General features: G+C 49.4%; 1 protein-coding gene across 4 annotated transcripts in view; it reads right to left on the bottom strand.

Moving 5' to 3' along the window:
- Positions 1–3,599: 3,599 nt before the first annotated feature.
- CPT1A (carnitine palmitoyltransferase 1A) overlaps positions 3,600–24,496 on the bottom strand; it is a 64,019-nt gene continuing 43,122 nt past the window's right edge. For all 4 annotated transcript variants that reach the window (XM_046643264.1, XM_046643266.1, XM_046643263.1 and 1 more), the window contains exons 11-19: positions 22,446–22,634; positions 21,554–21,659; positions 18,392–18,508; positions 16,448–16,612; positions 9,441–9,575; positions 8,013–8,165; positions 7,204–7,317; positions 6,615–6,707; positions 3,600–5,882 (exon numbers count right to left, since the gene is read on the bottom strand). In XM_046643264.1, coding sequence (XP_046499220.1) covers positions 5,787–5,882; positions 6,615–6,707; positions 7,204–7,317; positions 8,013–8,165; positions 9,441–9,575; positions 16,448–16,612; positions 18,392–18,508; positions 21,554–21,659; positions 22,446–22,634 — 1,168 coding nt within the window. In that variant the 3' untranslated portion in view covers positions 3,600–5,786. The remainder of the gene's footprint in view (positions 5,883–6,614; positions 6,708–7,203; positions 7,318–8,012; positions 8,166–9,440; positions 9,576–16,447; positions 16,613–18,391; positions 18,509–21,553; positions 21,660–22,445; positions 22,635–24,496) is intronic.

The raw sequence follows: 24,496 nt of genomic DNA, 5'->3' as shown, positions 1-24,496 counted from the left end.
TGGGCGGAGAACGACACTCCCAGGATCAGCAGCTCCAGGCTCAGGTGGGGAAACTGAGGCCCCCGGACCAGTCTGAGGCGGCGCTGTGTGGGACGCCCTAGTTTGACTTCTGACCTTAGTCTTTAAAATGCATTTTTTTCTGCGTTCAGAGCCCAGCCAGGGAGCACCGCTGGAGGGCCAGGCGCCTGCACTTGCAAATTCTGCCCTAGCACACACTTCAGATCCGTGGTGCGCAAGCTTGGGATGCGTAAGTGAAAACTGGGCGTCCCTAGCGTAATATAGACAACCAACCCTGACGACGCATGTTTGGGGTGAGGGGCACTCGGTCAAGACCTGGAATTAACAAATGCAACTAACACTAGTGTAACACAAACTTTGGGTGGGGAGTGAGCTAAATCCACCTTTCATAGAAGCAGAAGTCAACACCACTTCATCAAGAAACGAGGTGAAAGTTTATTTAGGGTCATGGCTGTGACCTGCAAGTCGGTATTCTGGGATGGGGTGGATTTCTGGGGATACAGAGACTCACAGGTACCCTGTTTCCATGCGCAATTGTTTTGGTAAAATAAATATGTAAAACAGCTTTCTCGCCCATTTTTTAAGAAGTAAATACTTTTCTAAGTCAAACAGTAGTAACCAAGCCACAGCAACAGGGGCTATCCCGTGGCCGAGTGGTTAAGTTCCTGCGCCCTGCTTCAGTGGCCCAGGGTTTTGAGGGTTCAGATCCTGGGCGTGGACATGGCACCACTCATCAAGCCATGCGGAGGCGGCATCCCACATAGCACAACCAGAAGGAGTGACAACTAAAAATACATAACTATGTACCAGGGGGCTTTGGGGAGAAAAAGGAAAAATAAAATTTTTTTTTAAAAATCTTAAAAAAAAAAAAGACAGCAACACTCTGTGCTACTATTTAGCTGTACACTTTAGCATTCAAGAAATCCCAAGAAAATTTTGCAGTTGAAAATTCCAAATTTTTCTTTTTTTCAAAGATTGACCTTGAGCTAACATCTGTTGCCAATCTTCCTCTTTTTTTCCTCCCCAAAGCCCCAGTACGTGATGGCATATCCTAGTTGTAGCTCATTCTAGTTCTTCTACGTAGGACGCTGCCACAGTGTGCCTTGATAAGCAGTTCGTAGGTCCGAACCAGTGAACCCCGGCAGCTGAAACAGAGCACACAAACTTAACCACTTGGCCATGGGCCAGCCTTGAGAAGTCCTAAATTTAAGGCACAGCCTTAAGTGTGCTAGGACTTTCTTATGTAAAAAATTATTCTGGGACATTAAAAGTTGACTTTAAAAGAACAAAATGTAACTATGTTCTCACTGTGGGAATCTTCCTGCCATGTGAACAACTTAAAATATATTCCCGGGGGCCGGTCCCGTGGCCGAGTGGTTAAGTTCCCGTGCTCCACTGCGGTGGCCCAGGGTTTTGTCGGTTCGAATCCTGGGCGCGGACATGGCACCGCTCATCAAGCCACCCTGAGGCGGCGTCCCACATGCCACAACTAGAAGGACCCACAACTAAGAATATACAACTATGTACCGGGGGGCTTTGGGGAGAAAAAGGAAAAAAATAAAATCTTAAAAAAAACCCATATATATATATATATTCCCAGCAACCAGTTCATTACAAACACCCTGGAAATGAAGTCCACCTCTTAGAGAATTCACTTCCTGTGTGCCTGTGACCTGTGGGGCAGGACTCCATAGAAAGCTCCGGTGGCTTCTTCAGATTAAAATTAGGATAGCTTTTTCCTTTAATTACACAATACGTAAACCCTCCTATGCTTTAGCACTGTGCCATCCCCAATCATGCTGCCTTTCAAAGAGGGGATCACTATAAGATCCCTTGGATCGGGGCGGGGGGGGTTTGTGCACGTGTGTGTAGACAGCTTTACTCTAACTTTATGGCTGGAATAATCCCATTGTGTTAACTTAGTTGAGCTCGGGAGCAGGAATGAGAGTACAGCTTGGACTCCCCAAACTATAGGGATCTAGAAGGCGACTAATACAAATCGCAGACGCCAGAGAAGAGCAGTCAAAGGCCTGAATAGCCTGAGCAAGCACTTCAACCCACAAGGCCTGTACTTCTCATTTGTTAGCAAACATGGGGCAGCTCCCATGTGTCAGGCATCGTGTCTGGCCTGCCCGGCACTGTGTGAGTCACCAAGCTGGTCAGAATCAAAGGCCTGGAAACTCTGTCATGCTTGCTTCTAGACGCTCTTCTGAACATGCTGCATGGGCCAAAGCCGCCCGTCTTGTCATTCGGGTCTCAGCTCAAACTCTCAAACCCATCTGTAAATCAGCCTTCTTCCTGTGCCAACTACTCTTCTTCCCACTCATACCCCCCCCAACACACTCACACACGCTTGTGCACACACACGATCTTCTTATTTGCCTTGGAACACAAGATCCTTCCACTGGGTCTCTACCTCTTCCCCTAGAATCTGATCTCCATGACGACCAGGACCTGGTGGGCGTCCCAGCTGTACTCCCATGGCCTAGACAGAGCTTGGCGCACAGTAGGCGCTCACTAAGAACTGTTGAGAAAACCAAATTTATGCATTCATTTAAGATATCTGACCACCTACTATGTACTGTTTTAGGGCACTGGGACAAGGGAGAGGATGAATAAATGAATATAGAGTGAAAATTCACAGCCCTCCTTAGCAGCTTCCCCTCCATCATCAGGTCAATGAATCTCTGGCCAACCCAAGGCCATTTCTGCATATCTTGGTCCCACCTTTGTCCTGTGGAAATTAATAGAAGAAACCTTAACTAAACTGGAGTCAGGAAGGCCTGCGAGGGAGCTCTCACATTCATCACACACACTGTCAATTACACCAAACAGGAAGAGAGTGAAGTCGCACCTTCCACAGGAAGTAAAACTACTTTATTACTGAAGGATGATTTTTCTCACCAGGGCAACAGCCCAACCAATGAGAAATGCCGCAGCTCAGCCAATAAGAAGTGCCGCAGCTCAGCCAATGAGAAGTGCCGCAGCTCAGCCAATGAGAAGTGCCGCAGCTCAGCCAATGAGAAATGCCACAGCTCAGCCAATGAGAAATGCCACAGCTCAGCCAATGATAAGCCATTTTGGCCCTGAACTGTTACTTTGCCCCAATGGCCTTTTGTTAGCACAGCCCCTCCCACTCCTCCTTTTTCTCTATAAAAGCAGCTCCCCTCCTTTGGTTGCTGGATTTGCCTATGGTTCACCATAGCATTCTTTTGGCTATTCCCAAATAAACTGATTTTTTTTTTTAAAAAAGATTTTATTTTTTCCTTTTTCTCCCCAAAGCCCCCTGGTACATAGTTGTATATTCTTTGTTGTGGGTCCTTCTAGTTGTGGCATGTGGGACGCCGCCTCAGTGTGGTTTGATGAGCAGTGCCATGTCCGCGCCCAGGATTCGAACCAACGAAACACTGGGCCGCCTGCAGCGGAGCACGTGAACTTAACCACTCGGCCACAGGGCCAGCCCCCCAAATAAACTGATTTTGAGGTAAAATGACAGGCAAATTTGCTTTCTTGTCCCAAGTGCCTGAGCCTGACTTATATAATCTCCTTATTAGTGTAAGAAAAGGGACAGAAACTAATACTGTGGTAGACCAGGATTAATGTTTTTATTAATGATAACATTCATACTGCATTTCTAAGATTTACATCAAAAAGAGCATATTGTATTTACATGCAATGGACAGTCCAAGATAACAAATTCAAACCACAGCTCCGTTGACACTATGGCTTGTTCCAAATTAAATTAAATACATAATACTCTTACCTCCTCCTTTTGACAAGTACAATAAAAACCCACTCTTCCTTCTTTTAAGGAGTATAAAATTGCATTGATAACTGCACTGATTTGCAACAATTACATCTGAAAACATTTAAAACCTGAGAGATAAGCCCAAATATGTTTGAGTGCTGACACGTCTACACTCGAATTCACGTGTGAATGCTAGGTAATACAGACTTGTCAGGGGTCCACAGTGCACGATTTAGGTGGCTCTGATAGCAACTGATGCTAGCGTTGACAGGCAGCCACGCCTGGCGGAGCAGAGCAGGCTATCCCCACCCCCCCTCCTTGACTATATCACCACAGGTGAACGGGGCGGGGGGGCAGGGGGCGGTTTATTACTGTAGTTGTTGGTTTTCCTTTTTGCTTTTTTGTCTGTTTTCATTTCTTCTTGCTTTTAAGAGAAAAAAAAAATCTTTGGCCCATTGAGGTGGGATTTTTACATTACAACATATACAAAAATAAAATACACATGTGCTCTGCCCCAAGCACCTGTTCTCTGCTCCCAGAGCCCAGCCTCGTCATCGTATCATTGGAGTGCAGAACTCTTACAGGCAAGCCCAACAAAGTGGTCAGAAAAATAAATACGCAATTTAAAAAAGGGACAGCTACACTTGTCATTACAGCCCAGAGGCAGTGGGCATTTCATTCCATGATCCTTTATTTTTACATTAAATACTGAAGACGATTCAGTGCATAATTGCTTTTTGGTCAACCACACTCCTTCCATAAAGGCACTCCCATCAAAAGGGTAGGCTGGGTTAAACCTAGCACCCATCATTTGTGACGTTCCAGTCGGTCACTGAGACGGCCCAGCATACTGTTTCCAGCTACCTCCAGCTCCTTTGGAAACAAGAGTGAGTCTTGCCTCTCCTGTGTGGGATGAGAAAGCAGTCCTCCTGGCGTACCGGAGCTGACCCTCCTGACCATTTTGAGGTCACTCTTCCCTTTTGTCAAGTTTTGCTCCCTTCTTAGTGGCAAATGTCCTGCTCTCCTTGCCATCAGTTTGGGTAAGCGGTAATCCTGAGGCACATGTTCTATTCCACTCTTCAGTGACTGCTCCAGATACATAATATTTGATCATTACATCCCTCGCTCTCCATTTCTGACACACACCCATTCTTTCTTTTGTAGCGCGATCATGAAAGGAAGGCAGTCTGATGGGGGAAACCAGCCTAGCTGCCTTCACAAGGAAACTGGTCTTTCTAGGGGTAGGGAAATGACAGGAAAATGCTTATTTAGGGTTATTCACTCAGTAAAGTGAGAAGGGAGTAAGACACCCTCGATTCCACCTGAAGACTTTATAAAATAAACCTTTCATACGGGCCCCCCCTTACATTTAGGGCCTTCCGTTTTTAAGGCACTGGGTTTTCAAGACTTGCAAGGTCGGTGAAACTAAAGATGTGTCCTACTACTTGCTTCAAACATGGAGAGACAGACACACCCTAGCAAACTAGACGATGACAGAGTTACCCACACAGACGAAAATGTTTCCAAAAGCACAGCATTTTCTTTAGCATATCACGTGAGCGTCAGCTGTAAGTGTTAACCTCTCCAACGTGAACAACGCTCTTCTCTCTGAACAAAAGTTTATGTTGCTCTGATGAAATTAAATGCCCATAAGGACCACGGATTCAGTGGCCACCGAGGAAGCGTGCCATTTTCATTTCCAAGGCGTGCAAAGTCACAACCCCACTAATCCCTTAATTAGCGCAACCATATTTTAATCCCTTAATAACCACATGTCGATGCAAAGACTTTTGGGGGCTTCAGCAAATGTTCCCAGGGTTAGGACCTGCCCAGAAGTAGCAGGGTCATACTTCACAAGGTGGAGCCTGCTGTTCTAGAAAAAACAAAAACACCCAACCCTGGATGGAAGGAAAACTTTTGAGTTTTTTAGAGCAATTTTTCAACCTGAACTACAATCAGGATTAAGAGCTATTTTGCATTTGGTTTTTCTCCGGAGAGCTCATTTTCCTTCACGGTAGCTCTAATGGAATTCCTTTCTGGAATTGGAGCTGAACCCAAACAGGGCCATGATGTCGTTCATTGCTTGTTTCAGGTGCTTCCCAAAGCGATGAGAATCCTTTCATTTCAAAACAAAAGGCAGAAACACATTACGACATGGCAATTCCCGCATTTCAAGCCTTTTCACTTGTAATCTGACTCAAAGAACTAACATTCCTTTTTTACCAGTTCTCTAAGCTTGGACTTCACGGCCTGAGCATTAAAAGTTAGACATTCTGGAGAAAAGGTGAAAGTTAACAGAGATAACAGTCTATGCGCTTTTGATTTGAGGCTTCCCCTATCAGTGCATTACAGAAAACACAGTAAGTGGATGCACCCCAAACTTCTCTGTTAATGGTGAACTTGGCATTGCTTGTCGGGCGACGTACAATGTGAAGGAGAGAATATAAATAAGGATTAAGTGTGCCACGCTAGGAAGGAGGTCGTGTGTTCCATTCACAAAGAACACTGCAGAGCCCCTGCTTTGTCACTTATGCGTATTTCTTAGCGTGTGAACACCAATCTTCGTCCACCCTCGAACATTCCAGAGTCTGAACGTTCCACAAAGACGCCAATATTAAGTTTCAAAAGCACTGCTATGAGCAAGGATAAACATTTTCAACCAAGGAAGATAATATCTTTAAAACTAGCTTAAGAGGATTTTAAAATTCACTTATTTGAACACATCCAAACCAAGGAGAAGTATAAAATCACTTGGAAATTTTCTGTCAAATTAAAGATGTGCTCCCCTTAAAAAGAAAACAGTAAAAACACCCCATCTTTAGAAAGGGGAACTTCGTTTTGGACTCACCGTCTCAGGGCTGGAGAACTTGGAAGATATGTGGAAATTGATGAGGTTCTCTCCCACGAGAATGTACGACACGCCGTAACCATCGTCGGCAACCTACGGAACAAAGTGGTTTTTAATCTAACCTTGGAAAACGGGATGAGGAGAAGAGGGGACCTTCTAACGTTCTCAATACAAGACTGCCACTATGGGGGCTGGCCCCGTGGCCGAGTGGTTAAGTTCGCGCGCTCCGCCGCAGGCGGCCCGGTGTTTCGTTGGTTCGAATCCTGGGCGCGGACATGGTACTGCTCATCAAGCCACACTGAGGCGGTGTCCCACATGCCACAACTAGAAGGACCCACAAGGAAGAATATACAACTATATACCGGGGGGCTTTGGGGAGAAAAAGGAAAAAAATAAAATCTTTAAAAAAAAAAAAAAAAAGACTGCCACTAACATCTGTCTGAAGAATCAGCAGGAATGCTTTTAAAGGGGCGCACCGCCAAGGTAATGAGGAGCACTCAGAACGGAGACAGGCCTACAGTGGAGGGGACGGGCACATCCTGTCCGTGGGAACTCATAGCTCTGCGGACATTGACGCCCGGTCACTCACCGGTCCGAAGCCCCCTCCGCTGGACACGTACTCCGGATTCCTCTCCAAGTCAAACAGCTCCACCTGCTGCTGAGGGGTCTGGCTGGTGGACAATCTCCAAGGCTCAGATAAGACCTGATGAGGAAAACAGGGAAATGTCCCAATGACACTTCTTCCAATCCCAGCCCCTTCTGTCCCTAAGGAGCCCCGGTGGGAGACAAGACAAGGCTTGCTTGGTCTTTGGACTCTTTCAGACACCAGGGGTCCTGAAGGGCATCGCTGGCTCGGGGCAGCACGTGTGCAGAGATGGGTAGAGCAGGTGACGGCACCTGGACTGGAGGGCCACCCACCTATCGGCTTCCCCGGCAGAAAAGGTGGCGGATGCATTAAGTAAGATTTGGAACGGAGGCTGTGGTGTGCTGGAGCAGGCTGGTACCAGCTCCCGGGAGCCGACTGCTAATATTTCAGGAATTTTTCAAGCTGCTTATTCAACACAGCCATCATTAAAAGTTAAATTTTGTAAACTTCAAATTAAATACACTATAATAAAAATGAAGGTGAGAAATACTCAGAGAGTTCATCACTTCCCAATTATTTTAGTACACTTTACTATTACCTGTGCTCTGGAGGTTATGTATGTCAAGTGGGGGAATCGGAAGCAAAGTGTGCCGGGGGGATGAAGAACCAAAGCTCAAATTCTCCATCGTGATGACAGTTGAGCCCAAAGACCCCTTGGTTACCCCAGTCCCCATCTGCAAGGCTGTACTGACTCACCGAGTTTTGGTTTAGCCAATAAACTGGGTGAGCTGCCGCGGGGAGACGGGCCTCACCTCCTTAAGGAAAGGGGAGTCGACGGCCAGGTACTTGGACACCACATAAAGGCAGAAGAGATGGCGGTCGATCCCAGAGCCGGTCATCGCAAGGCGGTACAGATGCTGATGTTTCTCGGATGCGATCTTGAACAATCTGAGCTTCTGTTTCACCTAAATCATGAAGGATGGGAAGTTTCAAGTCACGCAGTACGGATCTCAGCTCCAAGAGGAAGGTGACGGGCCCCTCTCTCCAGTGGTCCCACAGCAGGGAACTGGGGGTGTCCGGGAGACACGCGCTGGGCGGTTGCCAAGGTGACCTGACAAGAAGCCCCATGGACCAACCGCCCCCTCCCCAGATTCACGCTGCGAATGGCGTCACTTGGAAGCTGCGGGGGGACTGGTTGTTGGAGAAGCACTTTTGGGGTCCTATGTGCAGCCTCATTTCACCTTTTACACAAATGAGATCGCTGAGCAGGTGAGAAAGCTGGAGCCGGCAATTCATTGTCGGGCAATGAAGCTCTGCCCCTTTCAGTTAACCGTGACGTTACCGCGGGCCTTAAATAATCCTCTACAGTGGTCTGGTCGCAACTCTGCTGAAACAGCACTTCTGGGCCTTTAAATCTGACCCGAAAAGCCTGCTTCAGGTTCTTCTGGGTTCTGTTGCGACCATGATAGAATGAGGGAAGCGCCGCACCCTCTAAGTGGACGCCCGTCCAGGCTTTCACCCACCCACTCGAGACCTGGTCTTTAAGGCTATTTTTGAAGGCAGCTAATGCTAAACCAGAGTCATCTGTCACCATCCCCACTGATGTCCTCCTACAGAACTGAAGCCTTTCCAGAACAAAGTTTGCCCCCGTCATCAGCAGTGAGCGCCTGTGTTCTGGGTCAGGCAGACAGGGGCACCATCTGGCCTCGGCCACTCCCTAGCTGTGTGGCCCAGCAGTGGGCCGAATTCATCCGAATCTCTGTCCCTTTACCTATGACAACAAACTGATAATACTTCACGGCCCACAGCTGGGATTTTCAAACACCCGGGGCCCCGAGCCTGCTGGGGGCTGTCAGCGTGGGCAGCACTTGAGTAACCCAAGCGCAAGGCTCCCGGGGGATGGTCACTGGTTTCTCACCTGGCCGCCAACTACCTGTACGGCTCTGCACCTAGCTCCAATCCCTTTATTCACTGGTTGTGTCCTGTACTGTCGAATTTAAAGGCTCTTAGGAAGCATAATCTGATTTGCACAAGCTACACAATGATGGAGAACAGACACGAGCATTAACCTCTGTGTATGTCCCAACAACTGCCTTCTACCACTTTCTATTCCTTCAAAAGGGATCGAGGAAAGGAGGAGCTGCACACGGAGCCACTGGAGAAGAAGGGATGCCCAGGGTTTCACCGGAGAAGAGTCATTTTAGGAAAAGCAGGGTTCTCCCAGCCTGGCCGCACATTACCGTCTGGGTGGGGTCCACCATGGCGAGCACAAAGCTGCAAGACTCAGAGGAACAGGAACGCACGGTCTCCGTCCTCCCCTCCCGGAAGAGCCGGGTCATCGAGGCCTCGTAGGTGAGGCAAAATTTGCCCATGTCCTGGGAAAGGAAAAGCATTTTCATACAAGGCAGGGCATGCGGATGACCTCTAAAGCTGAAGGAGGGATCGGTAAAGATCAGCAAGGAAAAGCAGACTTCATCGTCCACCTGAGTTTTTAGTCGTCGTCAGTTTTTACACGGGGTTAAGCAGCAGGCAGATGGAGACGTCGTTAGCTTTGGAGAGGGCTGGGGGGTCAGCTTCTGGGTTACCCAGGTTTGCGTTTTCAGATACAACGGATGCCACGACACAATTTCCTGAGTTTCACACACCTACCCGAGCACAACACGGTTATGGAAGGAAAACGGTACACGGCAAGGAGATCTGCAGGCAGGAGTCTGAGACTATTTAAAGACACGAGGAGTTGATGGGAGATATTCCATCACCTTTAGATGATGGTGAGAATGACCCAGTAGAGAGACCGGTGCTTCAAGAGAGGGGATGGATCAGGAGGAATGCCCTTCCCCAGGTGGGCGGGAAGTGGGCGGGTGTCCAGAGCCTGAAGCCCAGACAGTGCCCCCCGGGACAGAGGGAAGATAAAGCAGGAGGGAACAGCCGTGGGGGAGCACACGGGAGCTCCCTTCAGAACATTCTCATTTCTCAGTGAAACCAGAAGAAAGGTGGCCTGCTGGGAGGAGGATCGGGGGAGGTGCTAGAAGTCAGAGACACGGGGTGTGTAATGGGCACTTCGGGGCCCGCCAGAGTCAGTGCTCATTCATGAAGTGAGACGAGCCGGCAGTGCGGGGTTTTTCTCCAGCCACGCCGACCTCTCGGGTAGAGGATGGAAGCAGGTGAAGAGCGGCACTGAGTTGGGGGCAGTTCGGCTGTGCTCGGGGCCGCGGGGCAGAGGTCGGGGTGATGGCCACAGGCCATGGAATCCACGCCCAGGAAGGAGAAGCAGGAGGCAGGATGGGCAGACGGAAAGAAGCATGGAGGCCCTGATGGGGCACAGGAACACAGGCATCAGGGACCAGAAGGGGGCTGGAATGACAGGAGGGCTGGTGGCGCCCGGAGGTGAGACCCTGGAGGTGATGAGATGACGGCAGAGCAAGGGCTCCAGGTGGAGGACAGAGACAGAGTCGGAGGGAGTGAATGGCGGGGAGTCATCTGCTAACTGCCCCAGGGGGTGCCCACAGCCACCAGGCCAGCAAGATGACCAGGTGCCCAGTATGGACGGGAAAGTGATAGGCGGGAAAGTTTGTGGCCCCAAATGATTCCTGACCAGACAACATCTCTCTGGGCATTCGGGTCTTGGCGACCCCAGGGTGACACAGGACACTCTTCGACAGGCTGATACTGTTAAGGAAAACCAGGAGGGGGTGCCAGAGGCAAGGCTGAACTTCTGGGGGGGGGGTGCAGTCCAGACCCATGAATGGCCTCGAGGGGCTCTTTCCCTCCCCATGGGCTGGGGGTGATGTCACATTCGCCATCCCTGCCTGGCCTGCACATAAAGCGAGGAAGTGAGCAGGCCACAGGGTGAGGTCCCAGGCCCGGAGGTCTGGGGGAGCACACTGCGATGACGGCCACCCCAGCCTCCGATGCTCCCCGCTGAAGGCTTCCACGGTGCCACCAGCCGGAAGCACCACAACTCACGACACTCCTCTTTGACACATCAGTCATTACATTTCCCTCGGATGGGGCCCAAGAGGGCTCCACCTCCTCATTCAACCCCACGAAAGCAGGGGTCCCGGGGTATTTATCCAATGTGCCTCTCAGAGAACTGCCTACAGGCTCCCAGGTTACAGATGTTTCAAAGGGGCTCATGAGGAAGTGGAGGGGAGGGCGGAGTGGGGAGGAGGCAAGGAAACAGGATATATTCGGTATTGTAGTCATTTAATAAAGGTTAACTTGGTATATACGATGCAATGATTGATCTGAAGTCAACTTGCCAACGTCAAATTTTAACTGTATAAGTGGTCAACACAATCATGCATTACACCTACAATTTTTAAAATAACTGTCTGAAAAAACCTCTTGGCAAATGCACTCAGTATTAGCATGCTCAGAGTCCCGTCGCAGAGCCAAGCTGGGTTACGCCTGCAGCCCCACCTAACCTGCCACAACCAGCCGCTGTCGCTGTCGGGAGAGCGGCCGCTCGCCTCCGCCAAAACATCGCCAGTTTCTAAGGAGCAGGATCAAAAGACAAAATCTTTAAAGATACGAACACGCACGGCGTGAGAACGCAGTCCTCTACACACCGGGGCCATGGCCCTGTGGCTCACTGCTCAGGGTGGTGGCGCTGGGAGAATTTTTCATGGATTCTAGTTTCCAGATGAAAAATAAATCTGACCCCAAAGCAGGAAGCAGATAGCTATAGGCCAGAATTATGGCCACTGCCCAGCGTCTTCATTAAATCAATCATCCAATCTATATTTACTGACACCTCTTCCTCTGTGGCTGGTACGTGCCTGGCACTGGGGATACAGTGGCAAACAAGACGGATCATGTCTCTGCCATCAAGGAGCAAACCTCCCAGCAGGAGAGATGGGGGACAGACAAATATGCATGCACTGAACAAAAAGAACTCGGGGTGATGGAAGAGAGTGATGGGGTGGGGCTTTTTTAAATAGGAGATGGTGGCACCTGAGCAGAGACCTAAGCACCTATACCTCAATCTGGAAAACACCGACTGTGAGTGGAGAGCAAGTGCAAAGGGCCTGAGGTAGGAATGAGCCCGGCATAGTCAAGAGCAGCAGAAAGGCCAGTGTGGCAAAAACGGAGTGAATGAGGCCCAATGTCTTATGCGAGCAGGTTGGAAGGGTAGACAGGGATCAGATCAATGGTTACTAACCTGGAGATGTGTGAAGTTGGATGGGAAATATATATATTTTAATTTCCACTAACCACAAGCTGAAATACATCATTTAGAAGCACAGGCAACAAACTTCAGTAATTACAAGCAGTGCCTGTGACACTGAATAGAAAAATCATCGCTTTTTCACATCAAATTATGGTTGTTGCACATATCCCAAAATATCATCCACGCTTATCACTACTTCAAAATTACAGCAATTAGGCCTGCTACTCAAAATTGAGTGCACAAAAAATTATGTTTACTGTATCACAAATTTATGCTTAATATTTCGACATCTGCATTTTAATTAGCAGACTGCCTTTGTAACCCTGTGTATTTCATTTTATGCTTTATAAACATTATTCAGAGAAGGGGTCCCCAAAGCTTTCTGAAACTGCCTAAGGGGTCTCGGGCACAAAGAAGGTTCGGAAGCCTGGAGCAGACCCCCAGGACCACGCAGGACACGTGGATGTGTGCAGAGCCCCATCGAGGCCCTGCAGCGCCCAGGTGGGCAGAGATGGGTCTGAATGTTAGCTCTGCACAGAGCCCCGTTCCTAACAAAGCTGGCACTCAAGCGAGCAGCCACGAAAGAATTTGGATGAATCTGTTTTATTTATTTTTTTTCTTGAGGAAGATTAGCCCTGAGCAAACATCTGCTGCCCATCCTCTTGTTTTTGCTGAGGAAGCCTGGCCCTGAGCTAACATCCATGACCATCTTCCTCTACGTTATATGTGGGATGCCTGCCACAGCATGGCTTGCCAAGCGGTGCCATGTCCGCACCAGGGATCCAAACTGGCGAACCCCCGAGCCGCTGAAGCGGAACGTGCACACTTAACCGCTGCACCACTGGCCGGCCTCTGATTTACATTTTTAACAGATCACTTCGATAGATGGATCATTTTTAATAGATTGAGTGCTATGTGAAGAAGTGACATGGGGGAGGGGCAAAGAACGCAATCCTGACAGTTTCTAGCCAGAGGGCAAAGAGGAGATACAAGGGCTTGGCTTATCAAAAGAGATAATCCTTAACTTTGGAAAAGTAGCTTGATTTTCCTTGAGTAATACATGCTTGTGCAAAAAATTAAAACAGTGAAAAATAGAACACAATAAAGATCAAGCTTCACAGCACCACTAACATTTTCCATCCATCCTTTCTAGACTTTGCACGTAATAATAAAGCAAGAGTCGGGAAATATTTTCTGTAAAAGGCAAGTAAGTAAATATAGTCTTTACGGGCCAGACGGTCTCTGTTGTAACTATTCAGCTTTACCATTATAGCTCAAAAGCAGCAGTGGACACGTCAAAAAGTGGGTACGGCTGTGTGCCAATAAAGCGCTTTTCTATGAACACTGAAATTTCATTTGATTTTCACCTATCGCCCAAGAGTATTCTTCTTTCAACTTTTTCAACTATTAAAAAGGTAAAACCATTCTCAGCTCGAAGGCCGTGCAAAAACAGGTGAAGAGCTGGAAGTGGCCTGTGGGTCAGAGTTTGGAGATTGTTCTAATAAATGATTAACTTTGACATACTGTTTGATGACTGAGTTTTTACAGACTGTACCATCGACATCATTTAGCAGTGATATAATATCCCATTGTACAAAACTATCACAATTTAACAAGTTTCATATTGATAACCGTTGGATTGCTTCAAATTTTTAGAGAGGGGCATGCTGATACTCATCTTTGCGGACCTGTCTCTAAAGGATGTAACTCTCAAAGGAGAATTTTCCAGGCAAAGGGTTACGCTTTCACAACACACTTTCTTGGCTGCATGGGTGTCACAGCTGACTGTTCCTGCTGCTACAAACCCTTCTTGATCCACCCTTACAAACACGGGATTGGAAAAAGACCTTTGCAAACCGCATAGGCAAAAACTCAGTCTTGTGGAAGCTGCACTTACTAGATTCCTGTAAGGATAAACTTTCTGTGGGCATCCACTGACCATCTGTATCTGTCTCCTCTTGGGAACCACCAATTTCTGCTCTGACTCCATTTTTTTATTGAGCTGATTATTTTTTTCCCAAATGGAACCATCTAGTCAGTTTTCCCAACTCATCCCTTCCCACTGAGGTTAAAGGTGTCCTTTATCATATACTTTTCCATGGAACTCTTTGCGCGCCAAGACCACACCACGTGAATTACCATACTCTTCTGACATCTGTATTTCAGGCTTTGAAAGAGCGAGACTCCACTTCACCCGGCCCCGCCTCCACCTCATCCTGCCCGGCCTCCACCTCATCCTGCCCGGCCTCCACCATGTGACTTCTTTTTGCAGAATGTTACCAGTTGTTTGCAAATGTCAGCTCTTCCAGATGAACTTGAAGATCAATCGGTCAAGCTCCTTTCCTACAATCATCTTCAGACCTCTGACCACGTTCACAGCGAACATGTGAACTGGGAGCATTCACCTCTACGGTGTCAAGTCTTTCTATCCGAAATCATGGCCTTTCCCCCGACTCCCAGCGTGTCCATCCATGCTCCGTGGCTCTAGGCCTTCCTTCGCAAAGCTCCCATCTTCTTTATAAAGGCTGCCTGGGGATCCTAGACTTTTGTTTCTAGTTTCCACTATCTTTTCTGCTTGACTATCACTGCTATATGAGGAAGGCACTGGTCTTTATATAATTCTGCACGGGGCCCCATACTGAGCTCCCTTCTTCACTGTAAAACCTTTGCACTGCTCCATCTTCTTAGTAAACATTCGAATGCTCCCCCTGCCCAATTATCCTGTCGGCTGCTCTCAGCACTTATGGAAAGACATTCGAGAACAGTGGAGCCGCTGGAGACAGCCTCATCTTTCTTAAGTTAATGGGGCTGCCTCCACATTTTCACCTTCAAATCCATATGCTGGCTACTGATACACGATGATATTTATCATGTTAAGGAAACAGCCGCTATTACCAAGAGCTGTTATCAGGAATGGACGGTAAATTCTGAATGCCTTTTTAGTATCTGTCAAAGTGGCTGACCGGTTTCTTCTCTGATGTAGTAATACGATTTAATCTATTATCATATTTACTAACATCAAACCATCCTCCGGCCACTGGTATAAGCTGTTGCTAATAACTACAATTTTCTCATACTAGTACATTCTATTTGCAAATATTTTAGTTTGATTCTTTACATTTATATTCATGAGCAAAACTGGTCTGTGGCTTTCTTTTTTTGGTGTATCCATCCAATTAAGCTATATCACAGCAGCTGAAGACACAGGTTCTAGAACCAGCCTGCCAGATCCAAGCTCAGCCTTGCCACAATGAGCCGGAGATCCAGACAGGAGACCACGCCCCCTCTTGTGTGAAGCGGAGATGAAAGTACCCACCTCGTTGCCACGAGGGTTACCCAGCTCCTGCAAAGCACTCAGCATGGCACTCAAGTTCCACAACAGGAGTTTTCAATTAAAAACAGGGCATATCTTGAGCCAATGCCACAATGACTTCCACTGCCCCGAGAAACCAAGGGTGCCCTGTCTGGGCTAGAATGCTCCCTCCAACAAGCATGAAGTCCCACTTAGGTCCTCCTAGGGGCCTGCCCCTTCCTCCAATGGGGCCACCACGTGCAAGCTGAATGCGACCGGGTGCTATGAGAAAGGAGGTTCCAACACTGCGTGCTTCTGTGTCCACAGGGACCCCATCCATCCCAGAGACCTCCAGGGGCTGGTCGTATCCGCTTTGATGGAAGAGGATGTCAAAGGTCAGGGACATCAAGTCATCTGCCCTGAGTATTTCGGCTTTCCTAAACTCTACGATTCCTGGCTTATGTTAAGGTCTAATTCTTCACGTTGTAGAGCAACGAGATCTCAGTGTGCTCCCGTCCCCCAGCTCCTCCCTGTCCTGGGTAACACAGAAAACTACTGCTACTGAAGACAGGTTCTGCTAAACACATGTCTCACCCCGTATGTGGCAGAAACACTCCACAGCGTGACACGCAAGACCGAGCACCGCTGCGCTTCCGCACCCGTGGCCACCCTATCCCGCGATAGGTTTCCAGCCTTCCCTACCCACTGGGCCAATGGCCTCGGGCCTGCGTTCAGGAACCCTGAAGGTGCTCGGGACAGAGGTGCAAGCTCGGGGCTCTCACCTTGTAATGGGCCAGCTGCAGGGCGAGCTGGACGAAGGCGTCCGGGCTTGTTCTGCATTTCTTGATCAGTCCTTTACCAAAAGCGTGGAACGGGAAAGAATGGAAATCCACATCGCTGGCCAGAATGTTCGCGGTGTTCAGGGACGTCTCTATCACATCCTGACACTTGAGAAGAAGGAAAAAAAGGTTTTACTTATTGCAGGGGAAGTAGTGACACCCACCCTGAAGAAAATCGCGAGCTAGTTTTCAGTGCAGCACAAACAGAGCTGGTGCTCAGAGATAACACGGATCACGTTTCAGGAGCCGCGGTGTGTTAGCGATATGGCATCCCTGCCCCGTCCTTGAAGAGCAGTGGGGTGGCCCAAGCAGGGGAACACAGGACAGAGACTGGGGCTTCCCGGGTCCCAGGGGGACCCCAAAGGGCACGTCGAACAGTCATGGGTTTTGTTTGTGAAACCCGCTGTTGTCACGTGGTGGCAATGGAGGAAACAATTTTAAAAAGTAGACAGACTGTGGTATAGCCGTACAATGGGAGTGAGCTATCGAACCATGAAAAGACATAAAGGGACCTTAAATGCATGTTATCAAGTGAAAGAAGCCAATCTGAAAAGGCCTCATACTGTCTGATTCCAACTATATGACCTTCCGGAAAAGGCAAAACTACGGAGACAGTGAAAACATCAGTAGTCGCCAGGGGCTGGCAGTGGGGACGGATGAACAGACGGAGCACAGATCTTTAGGGCAGTGAAACTACTCTGTGGGCTCCCATGATGATGGGTACCCAACATCATACGTTTGTCCAAACCCACAGAACGTACAACCCCAGGAGGGAACCGTAACGTAAACTGCGGAGTCCGGTGACGATGCCGTGTCAATGAAGGTTCATGGCTTATAACAAGCAGCACTCCAGTGGGAGCTGTTGATAACGGGGGAGGCTGTGCATCTGTGGGGGCAGGGGGCACATGGGGAATCTCTGAACCATCTGCTCAACTTTGTTGTGAAGCTGAAACTGCTCTCAAAAAATAAAATCTTATTACAAATTTTTTTTAAATAAGTGGCAAGTGACTTGGTGAACTACAAGGACCCTGAGCCCAGGCACCTGAGCAGAGACCACCCCGTTCTGAGGAGGCACACACCAGCCCAGCATACTGCGGGAGCAGCGGCGTAAGGCTGCGGTGCAAGATACAGGACCTTCTATGTGGAGAATCCGTTCTTGCCCAGGAATTCCCGCTTGGATTAGATGAGCTGCGATTTGGTGTTTCTAACCCTAAAATTCCTTCCCCAAAGGGCTTCTACTGAGCAGAGACTGAGAATCTTTAAGAGGAACGAAAACCATGTTAACTGGAAGAATTATAAATTAGTGATGGAGAATATTTCAACTCGAAACGAAGTGATTCTCTTTTTCACTTTTACATTGTGATGTGGAGCTAAGTTCGAGCTGCAAATCTTACTGACAATCTCAGCCAAAAGCTTTAAATGGAAGAAACACCATTGGGGCTTCCAAGGCAACAGGAGCTACAGGGCTCCATGCGCCCAGGGAAAATTCCCGAGATGGACTCTGTGGTCTTTTTTTTTTTTTTTTTTTTGAGGAGGATTAGCCCTGAGCTAACTACTGCCACTCCTCCTCTTTTTGCTGAGGAAGACTGGCCCTGAGCTAACATCCGTGCCCATCTTCCTCTACTTTATACGTGGGACGCCTACCACAGCATGGCTTTTGCCAATCGGTTCCATGTCCGTGCCTGGGATCCGAACTGGCGAACCCTAGGCCGCCAAGAAGCGGAACGCGTGCACTTAACCGCTGAGCCACCGGGCCGGCCCCAGTCTCTGTGGTCTTCAACTGAGCTCACAAATGCTCAGGAAGCACAGGTGGAAAGTTCGACGGTGAGAATTTCAACTCGTTTCCCACCCAAGGTCATTAACCATTGTCTGATAACTTGCACTTACTTCTTCCGGGATGTCCCACTGGAGCCTGGTGGGGTACGGAATGTTGGGGTTGGTGTCCCCTTTACAGTGTCCATCCTCTGCATAACCCAGCTGAAAGCAGTCAGTGGACATGACATACTGTCGAAAACAACAAGATATACATGTGAAGTCAGAGAGGATTATTACAGTTACTAGCGTTACGTAAAGCGCATTTGACCTCCAAAAGTAGACAAATCCTTAACCTTTATGGAGACAGTATCAAGGCTCAACGACAGTTACCTAGCACCGGGATGTGCTTACAGTATGCACATCCTCTGCACGGCCACCTAACGGGACAGCTCTCATCTCCATTTTAGAGGTGACAAAATGAACGTGGACAGGTTCAACAGCCCGCGGACTGGCAAGGAGCAGAGCTGGGATTGAATCAGAGAGCGTCTGCGGCACAGGAAGCCGACTCCTGGGCCCCCGGCTGCATGCCAGTGCTCTCTGGTGCTCGCCAGTTGAATATTTACATCCAGCCTGCAAGGCGGTAGCTATTATTCCCACATGGATAAACGGGAAAACTGGGCCTCTGAGGGGTGAAGCGGCTGTGCGAGGCCCCTCCTCGGTGAGCCGGGACCCGAGCCCAGGTGTGGATGCTCCTTCTCGCGGGCGGGAAACCTCAGCCCGCTTATTCCACGGGACTGACTGGGCACTGACTCTGGGTCGGCGGCCTTTCTGAGCACCACCGCAACAACAGTGAATAAAACAGACAAGAATTTCGGCCTTGCCTCAAAAAGTGAAACACGGCCATATGACCTAGCGACCTCACTCCCGGGTATGTACTCAAGAGAAACGGAAACACACGTTTATGCAAAACTTGTACACAAGTGTTCCTAGAAGCATTATCTATAGTAGCCAAAAAGCAGAAACAACCCAAATGTCCATCAAGTGAGGAACAGATAAACAAAAGGCAGTATAATCATATAAGAAATATTATTCAGCCACAAACAAGAAATGAAGCATGGATGACGCTACAACATGGACGAACCTTGAAAACCTTATACTACATGAAAGAAGCCAGACACAGAAGACCACATACTGTACGATTCCATTTCTATGAAGTGGCCAGATTAGGCAAATGAACGGAGACAGAAAGAAGATCAGTGGTCAGGGGCTGGGGAAAGAGGGCAAAAGGGGGAATGGGGAGTTTCTTTTGGGGGTGATGAAAATGTCCTGGAATTCAATAGTGCTGGTGGTTGCTCAACCACCTTGGGAATACACAAAACCCACTGAATTGTATACTTTAAGAGGGTAAATGTTATGGTATATGAATTGTATCTCAATAATAAAAATAATTTTTAAAAAAAGAATCTTTGGGGCCAGCCTGGTGACGCAATTGTTGAGTTTGTGCATTCCACGTCAGCAGCCAGGGTTTTGCAAGTTTGGATCCCGGGCACGGACCTACACACTGCTCATCAAGCCATGCTGAGGCAGCATCCCACATAGAAAACAGAGGAAGATTGGCACAGATGTCACCTCAGCAACAATCTTCCTCAAGTAAAAAGAGGAAGATTGGCAATAGACGTTAGCTCAGGGCCAATCTTCCTCACCACCAAAAAAAAAAAAAAAAGGAATCCTTGTGCTCAAGGAGCTTACATTCCAGTGGGGGAGGCAAAAACAACTCAAAGTCAGATGGTGACACTGTCAGATGGCGAGGGGGGTGGGGACTCCAGGGTGGGGAGCACGGAGAAGGCCACGTACATGTGTGGTTGGGGTCCGTGCTGATTTGAGTGAGTGAAGGAGCCAGCGTCTGTGTGTCTGAGCTGCTCTGCATCAGAGTCCCAAGGATCCAATACATAAACACCAGAAATACACTGAGAGCAAACAACCTTCGCCTCTGACCTGGTTTGTTTTTAACTGGCCTGGCCTCATAGCACCGGCCTGTTTTCCTCTGGCCTGGGCCTCCAGAACAAGAGAGTGGGTCAATTTCCATCCACGTGGGGAGCATCTGGGTCCCTGTCTGGTCCCTGGAGTCACAGGCCATTCTGTCAGCTGGGTGGTTAACAGTTACCCACCAATTTGAACTGGTCACCCTGGTCTAAGACTAAATTCCTTTTTCCTTATCTTATCCAGATACTTAAAAATAGACGCTTGACCTCGTCAATACCCAGTAGATTCCTCTACTTGGTAAATCTCCCCTGTGTGGTCCAGCCTGCCCGTGATTCAGCTTCTTCCTCCTGTACCCAGCAACAGCCCTTACGCACTTATTACGCAGAACGTCCTTGGAACAGGGTGTCATGGGCCTGGACGACTATGCCCTGCAAAGAGATCTAAGAGGGTCCGGAGGCTGTGTTCCGAGGTGCCGAAGGTGGTCAGGTCTCTGCTGGATTTTCAGATAAAAGGATCTCTGAGCCTTTGTCGGCATCAGCAAAGACTTAAGGATGGTGAGGAGCCTTTTAGCTACTGGCTGCTTTTATCATATACTAATGTCTGAGGACCACACTGCTGTCTTCAAGACTGCAGCACTTTGGTTTTTTCCTTTTTATCCTTTTTCCTACATAGAAAATCTCTGGTGGCCGAAGGAATGGCAGGTTAGGTTTTGCCAAGATCCTAACCAGAGGTAAGACAGTCAAGAGAAGTCAAGGAAAGGCCGGCCCAGCGGCGCAGTGGTTAAGTTCGCACGTTCTGCTTCGGCAGCCCGGGGTTTGCCAGTTTGGATCCCGGGTGCGGACATGGCACTGCTTGGCAAGCCATGCTGTGGCAGGCGTCCCACATATAAAGTAGAGGAAGATGGGCACGGATGTTAGCTCAGGGCCAGTCTTCCTCAGCAAAAAGAGGAGGATTGGCAGCAGTTAGCTCAGGGCTAATCTTCCTCAAAAAAAAAAAAAAAATTCGTATACAGTCAAATACAGCCCCGTGTCACTTAACAGCAGGGATACGCTCTGAGAAGTGCGTCGTTAGGCGACTGTGTGCCTGTGCGAACAGCCTAGAGAGACTTACACACACCTAGATGGTACAGCCCACGACACGCCTGTGCTACGTGGTACTGACCTTACGGACCACCGTCTTACATGCACGTGGTCCATCACCGACCAGAACGTCGCTATGCGGCGCATGACGGTACTACAAAGTTAAATTCCTCCTGGGGTTTGGATTTGCAACAGCAACTCCCGCATTCAAGTGGAAGCTGCAAAGACTCACCTCCCAAAGGTGGCCGACGACTGGGGCGTCGGCCCAGGAGTGCTCCGCGTTCATGCCCATTTTGCCGTTTTTGAAAACAATAAATGTGAAGGACTTGTCAAACCACCTACGTGCAAAAAAGACATCTATGGAATTTAAATGTTTAAAAAAACAGAGGTAAACAAAAGCTATATATTTGTTTTATTCCGGATGGGCTCATTTACTTTGCACCCACCCCGCGAACAGCTAGCGGATGTTAATAAATCTCCGTAGAGAGAGGATCAAAGCACACACAGGTCCCGGAGTGATTCATTCTGTCCTCGTTCAGACAGAGGTAAGCATTATGCACTGGAGACTAGAAGAAGAGGATGCACTCTTATAACGTAGAAGGATGTAGAAGGCAGCTGAGGAGAGACGGGAGGCTGGACGTGCCTGCACACCCCCCATCTCAGCGATCCTCGTCCCCAACCTGATGGCAGGCAGGACCTCACTTTACAGATAAGGGAAAGGAGGCTCCAGGACTGGAACAGCCTCATGACAGTCACATGACCAGTGGCCAAAGCCACAGCCCACATCCCGCTCAGGCCCCGCCCATCATCTTTCCCGCCTGGTTCCAGGCACCCAGCAGCCACTCCTCACACCAGCAACTCCAAACGGAGGCAGGTGTGCACAGAGAGGGGCAGAATCTCAACTTTGCTGCTTCCATGGTGTGTGTGTGTGCATGTGTGCATGTGTGCATGTGTGCGTTGTGTGTGTGTGTGTGCGTGAGTTTGGGTGGAGAAAAAGAAAACAGAAAGTTCTATTTCTATGCTAGCCTTATTCCTTAAGAGTGGAAGGCTGGGTGTCAGCCACATGTAACATTTCTTCCAAGGTCACAGGCAAACTACCATCTTTCAGGCAGGAAGTGCAGTACCTGTCAGAACACCTGCCGTGCAGGAGGGACTTGGCGTAGCTGTCCATGGACGTGTCCGGGTCTTCCTCTCTGTATCCTTGTTCCGTTTCGTCCAGGGTCACGAAAAACGCTGCTTTTTCCACCGCATCAAGAGACTGTTTATTTTTTCCACGCCCAAAATAGGCCTGGCGACACTTGGCCCAGGGTACTCTGCAGTAAGGATTAAATATGGTTAAACCTGCAGCCAGTGGTGACATCTCCTTGCACATGACATTTGAAATGATGTTTTCCACAGTTTTTTAGGACCGTGAGGAAACCACACATTTACGACGTTCTCCACCTGCAGTTATCCGACAGCCTGCAGCTGGACCGCACTGCGGGCCGTGGCCGCATCTCCTCGCATCTCAGGCAGAGCAGAAGGCACAGCACGGAACTTTCTGCAATAAATGCTGAATGAACGACGAGAATGCAGACCGGCCCTGGGAGCTCAGCTGCCGGCAGGCAGCAGACCCCGAGAGAGAGCTCTTCTGCACGTCTTCCGGCCCCACTCCCATCGCACCCCCTTCCCGGGAACCATCCTAAGTTCTGACAGCGGAAGTCACAGCAAGGGCGTGTGGGCACTTCCCCCTGCCAGGGTCTGCTCCGAGACTTTTCATGGCCTAGCTCACTGATGAACACTACCATTCCCATCTTTCACACGCGGAAACTGAGGCACAGAGATGAAGTCACAGCTATTTCGTGGCACGCAGGGATTACACCCAAGCCAGCCTGCCCCAAGTCCATGCTACTAAGGACCACATGACATTGCCAGGATGAGGGGCACCCTGAGAGCCAAAGTCAAAGGATTCTTTTCATCCCACCTCACGTGGGACACAGGGAGCTGACATGACATCCACTTCTTGAGAGTCATCCCAGCCAATCGCTCCCGGGCCCCGCTCACTCGGGCCCTCCCCAGGTCCTTTGCCCTTCCAGACCAGGGCCATCTGGCTTCTGTCTCCCTCTTCTCTCCCCGAGCGCTCGGAAGAGGCAGCCCATGGTACCAACCAGCCTGTAAACACAATGGGTCCCGACACAAGCTCAGCACCGACCATTCTTATTGGTACCTGGGAACAATGGTGACAACAGGATGTCTGCTACGCACTCAAGGCTCTGGAAGGCTCAGGAAGGTGACATGCTCGTGTCTACACATGGGGCTCAGGTGGTTGAGATGGGGCGATGCCCCATCGGTGAAGCTGGGAGCTGGGAGATCACGAGCCCCATGGGGCGAGCAGGCCCCCAGGTGCACCCGCTCCTCAGCGGCACCTGTGCCCACCCAGCCCCCACAGGGCCCCACGGATGTTCTATCAGCTTGCAGGAAGGGACCTCACTGCCCAGGACAGTCCCCACCGTTGTTTCCTCCAGCTGCGTCGATGCCCCAGGGATGCGAACACTCCTGGGCATCTCGGACTGGGTCTCCCCTCCCGCTCACACTGCCCGTTTCCAATCCTCACTGTTTGAGGACCCCCCCAGACCAGAATAACCTTGTAAATCTGCTTCAATCGCCCCAGCCTGAAGTGGTCCCTTTAATGACATCTGGTCTCAGACTCAAGCCCAAATGTATTCCGGCCCCTGGGACCCTCCCCGCCTCAGGTGCAGCGTCTCTGACCGACTCCGCAGTTCCCAGCATGCAGTCTGCTCCCTGGAGGCCGCTGCCGCCGGTCGGTCCTCCTGGCTCACTGCCACCTTCTGCGTGCCCTCGCCTGGAGCCTGGGGCATTTTCCTCTTCTCTGCAGAAGGGTCACTCACCACCTTGCTCCCCACGCTGCCCTAACAGCTGCCACGTTGCTGTAACTCAGTGGTTCACTGGGCAAAGTCTGAAGACAGTTTTGCTTGTCACAACTGGGTGGTCACTACTGGCACCCAACGGATAGGGGCCAGGGATGCTGCTGAACACCCTACAATGCACAGGACAGTGTCCTCCACCGAAACAAGGAATTATCCAGCCCCAAATGTATACAGCCAAGGTTGAGAAACTCTGTTCTATTTGCACAAGCTAATTCCTCGAACAAACAAAAGCATCCTCTGAACGATCT

Source organism: Equus quagga, chromosome 17 (genome assembly GCF_021613505.1).
Source record: "Equus quagga isolate Etosha38 chromosome 17, UCLA_HA_Equagga_1.0, whole genome shotgun sequence".
NCBI lineage: Eukaryota > Metazoa > Chordata > Mammalia > Perissodactyla > Equidae > Equus > Equus quagga.
Note: the sequence above shows the minus strand (reverse complement) of the source record. Positions and strands in the feature narration are given on the sequence as shown.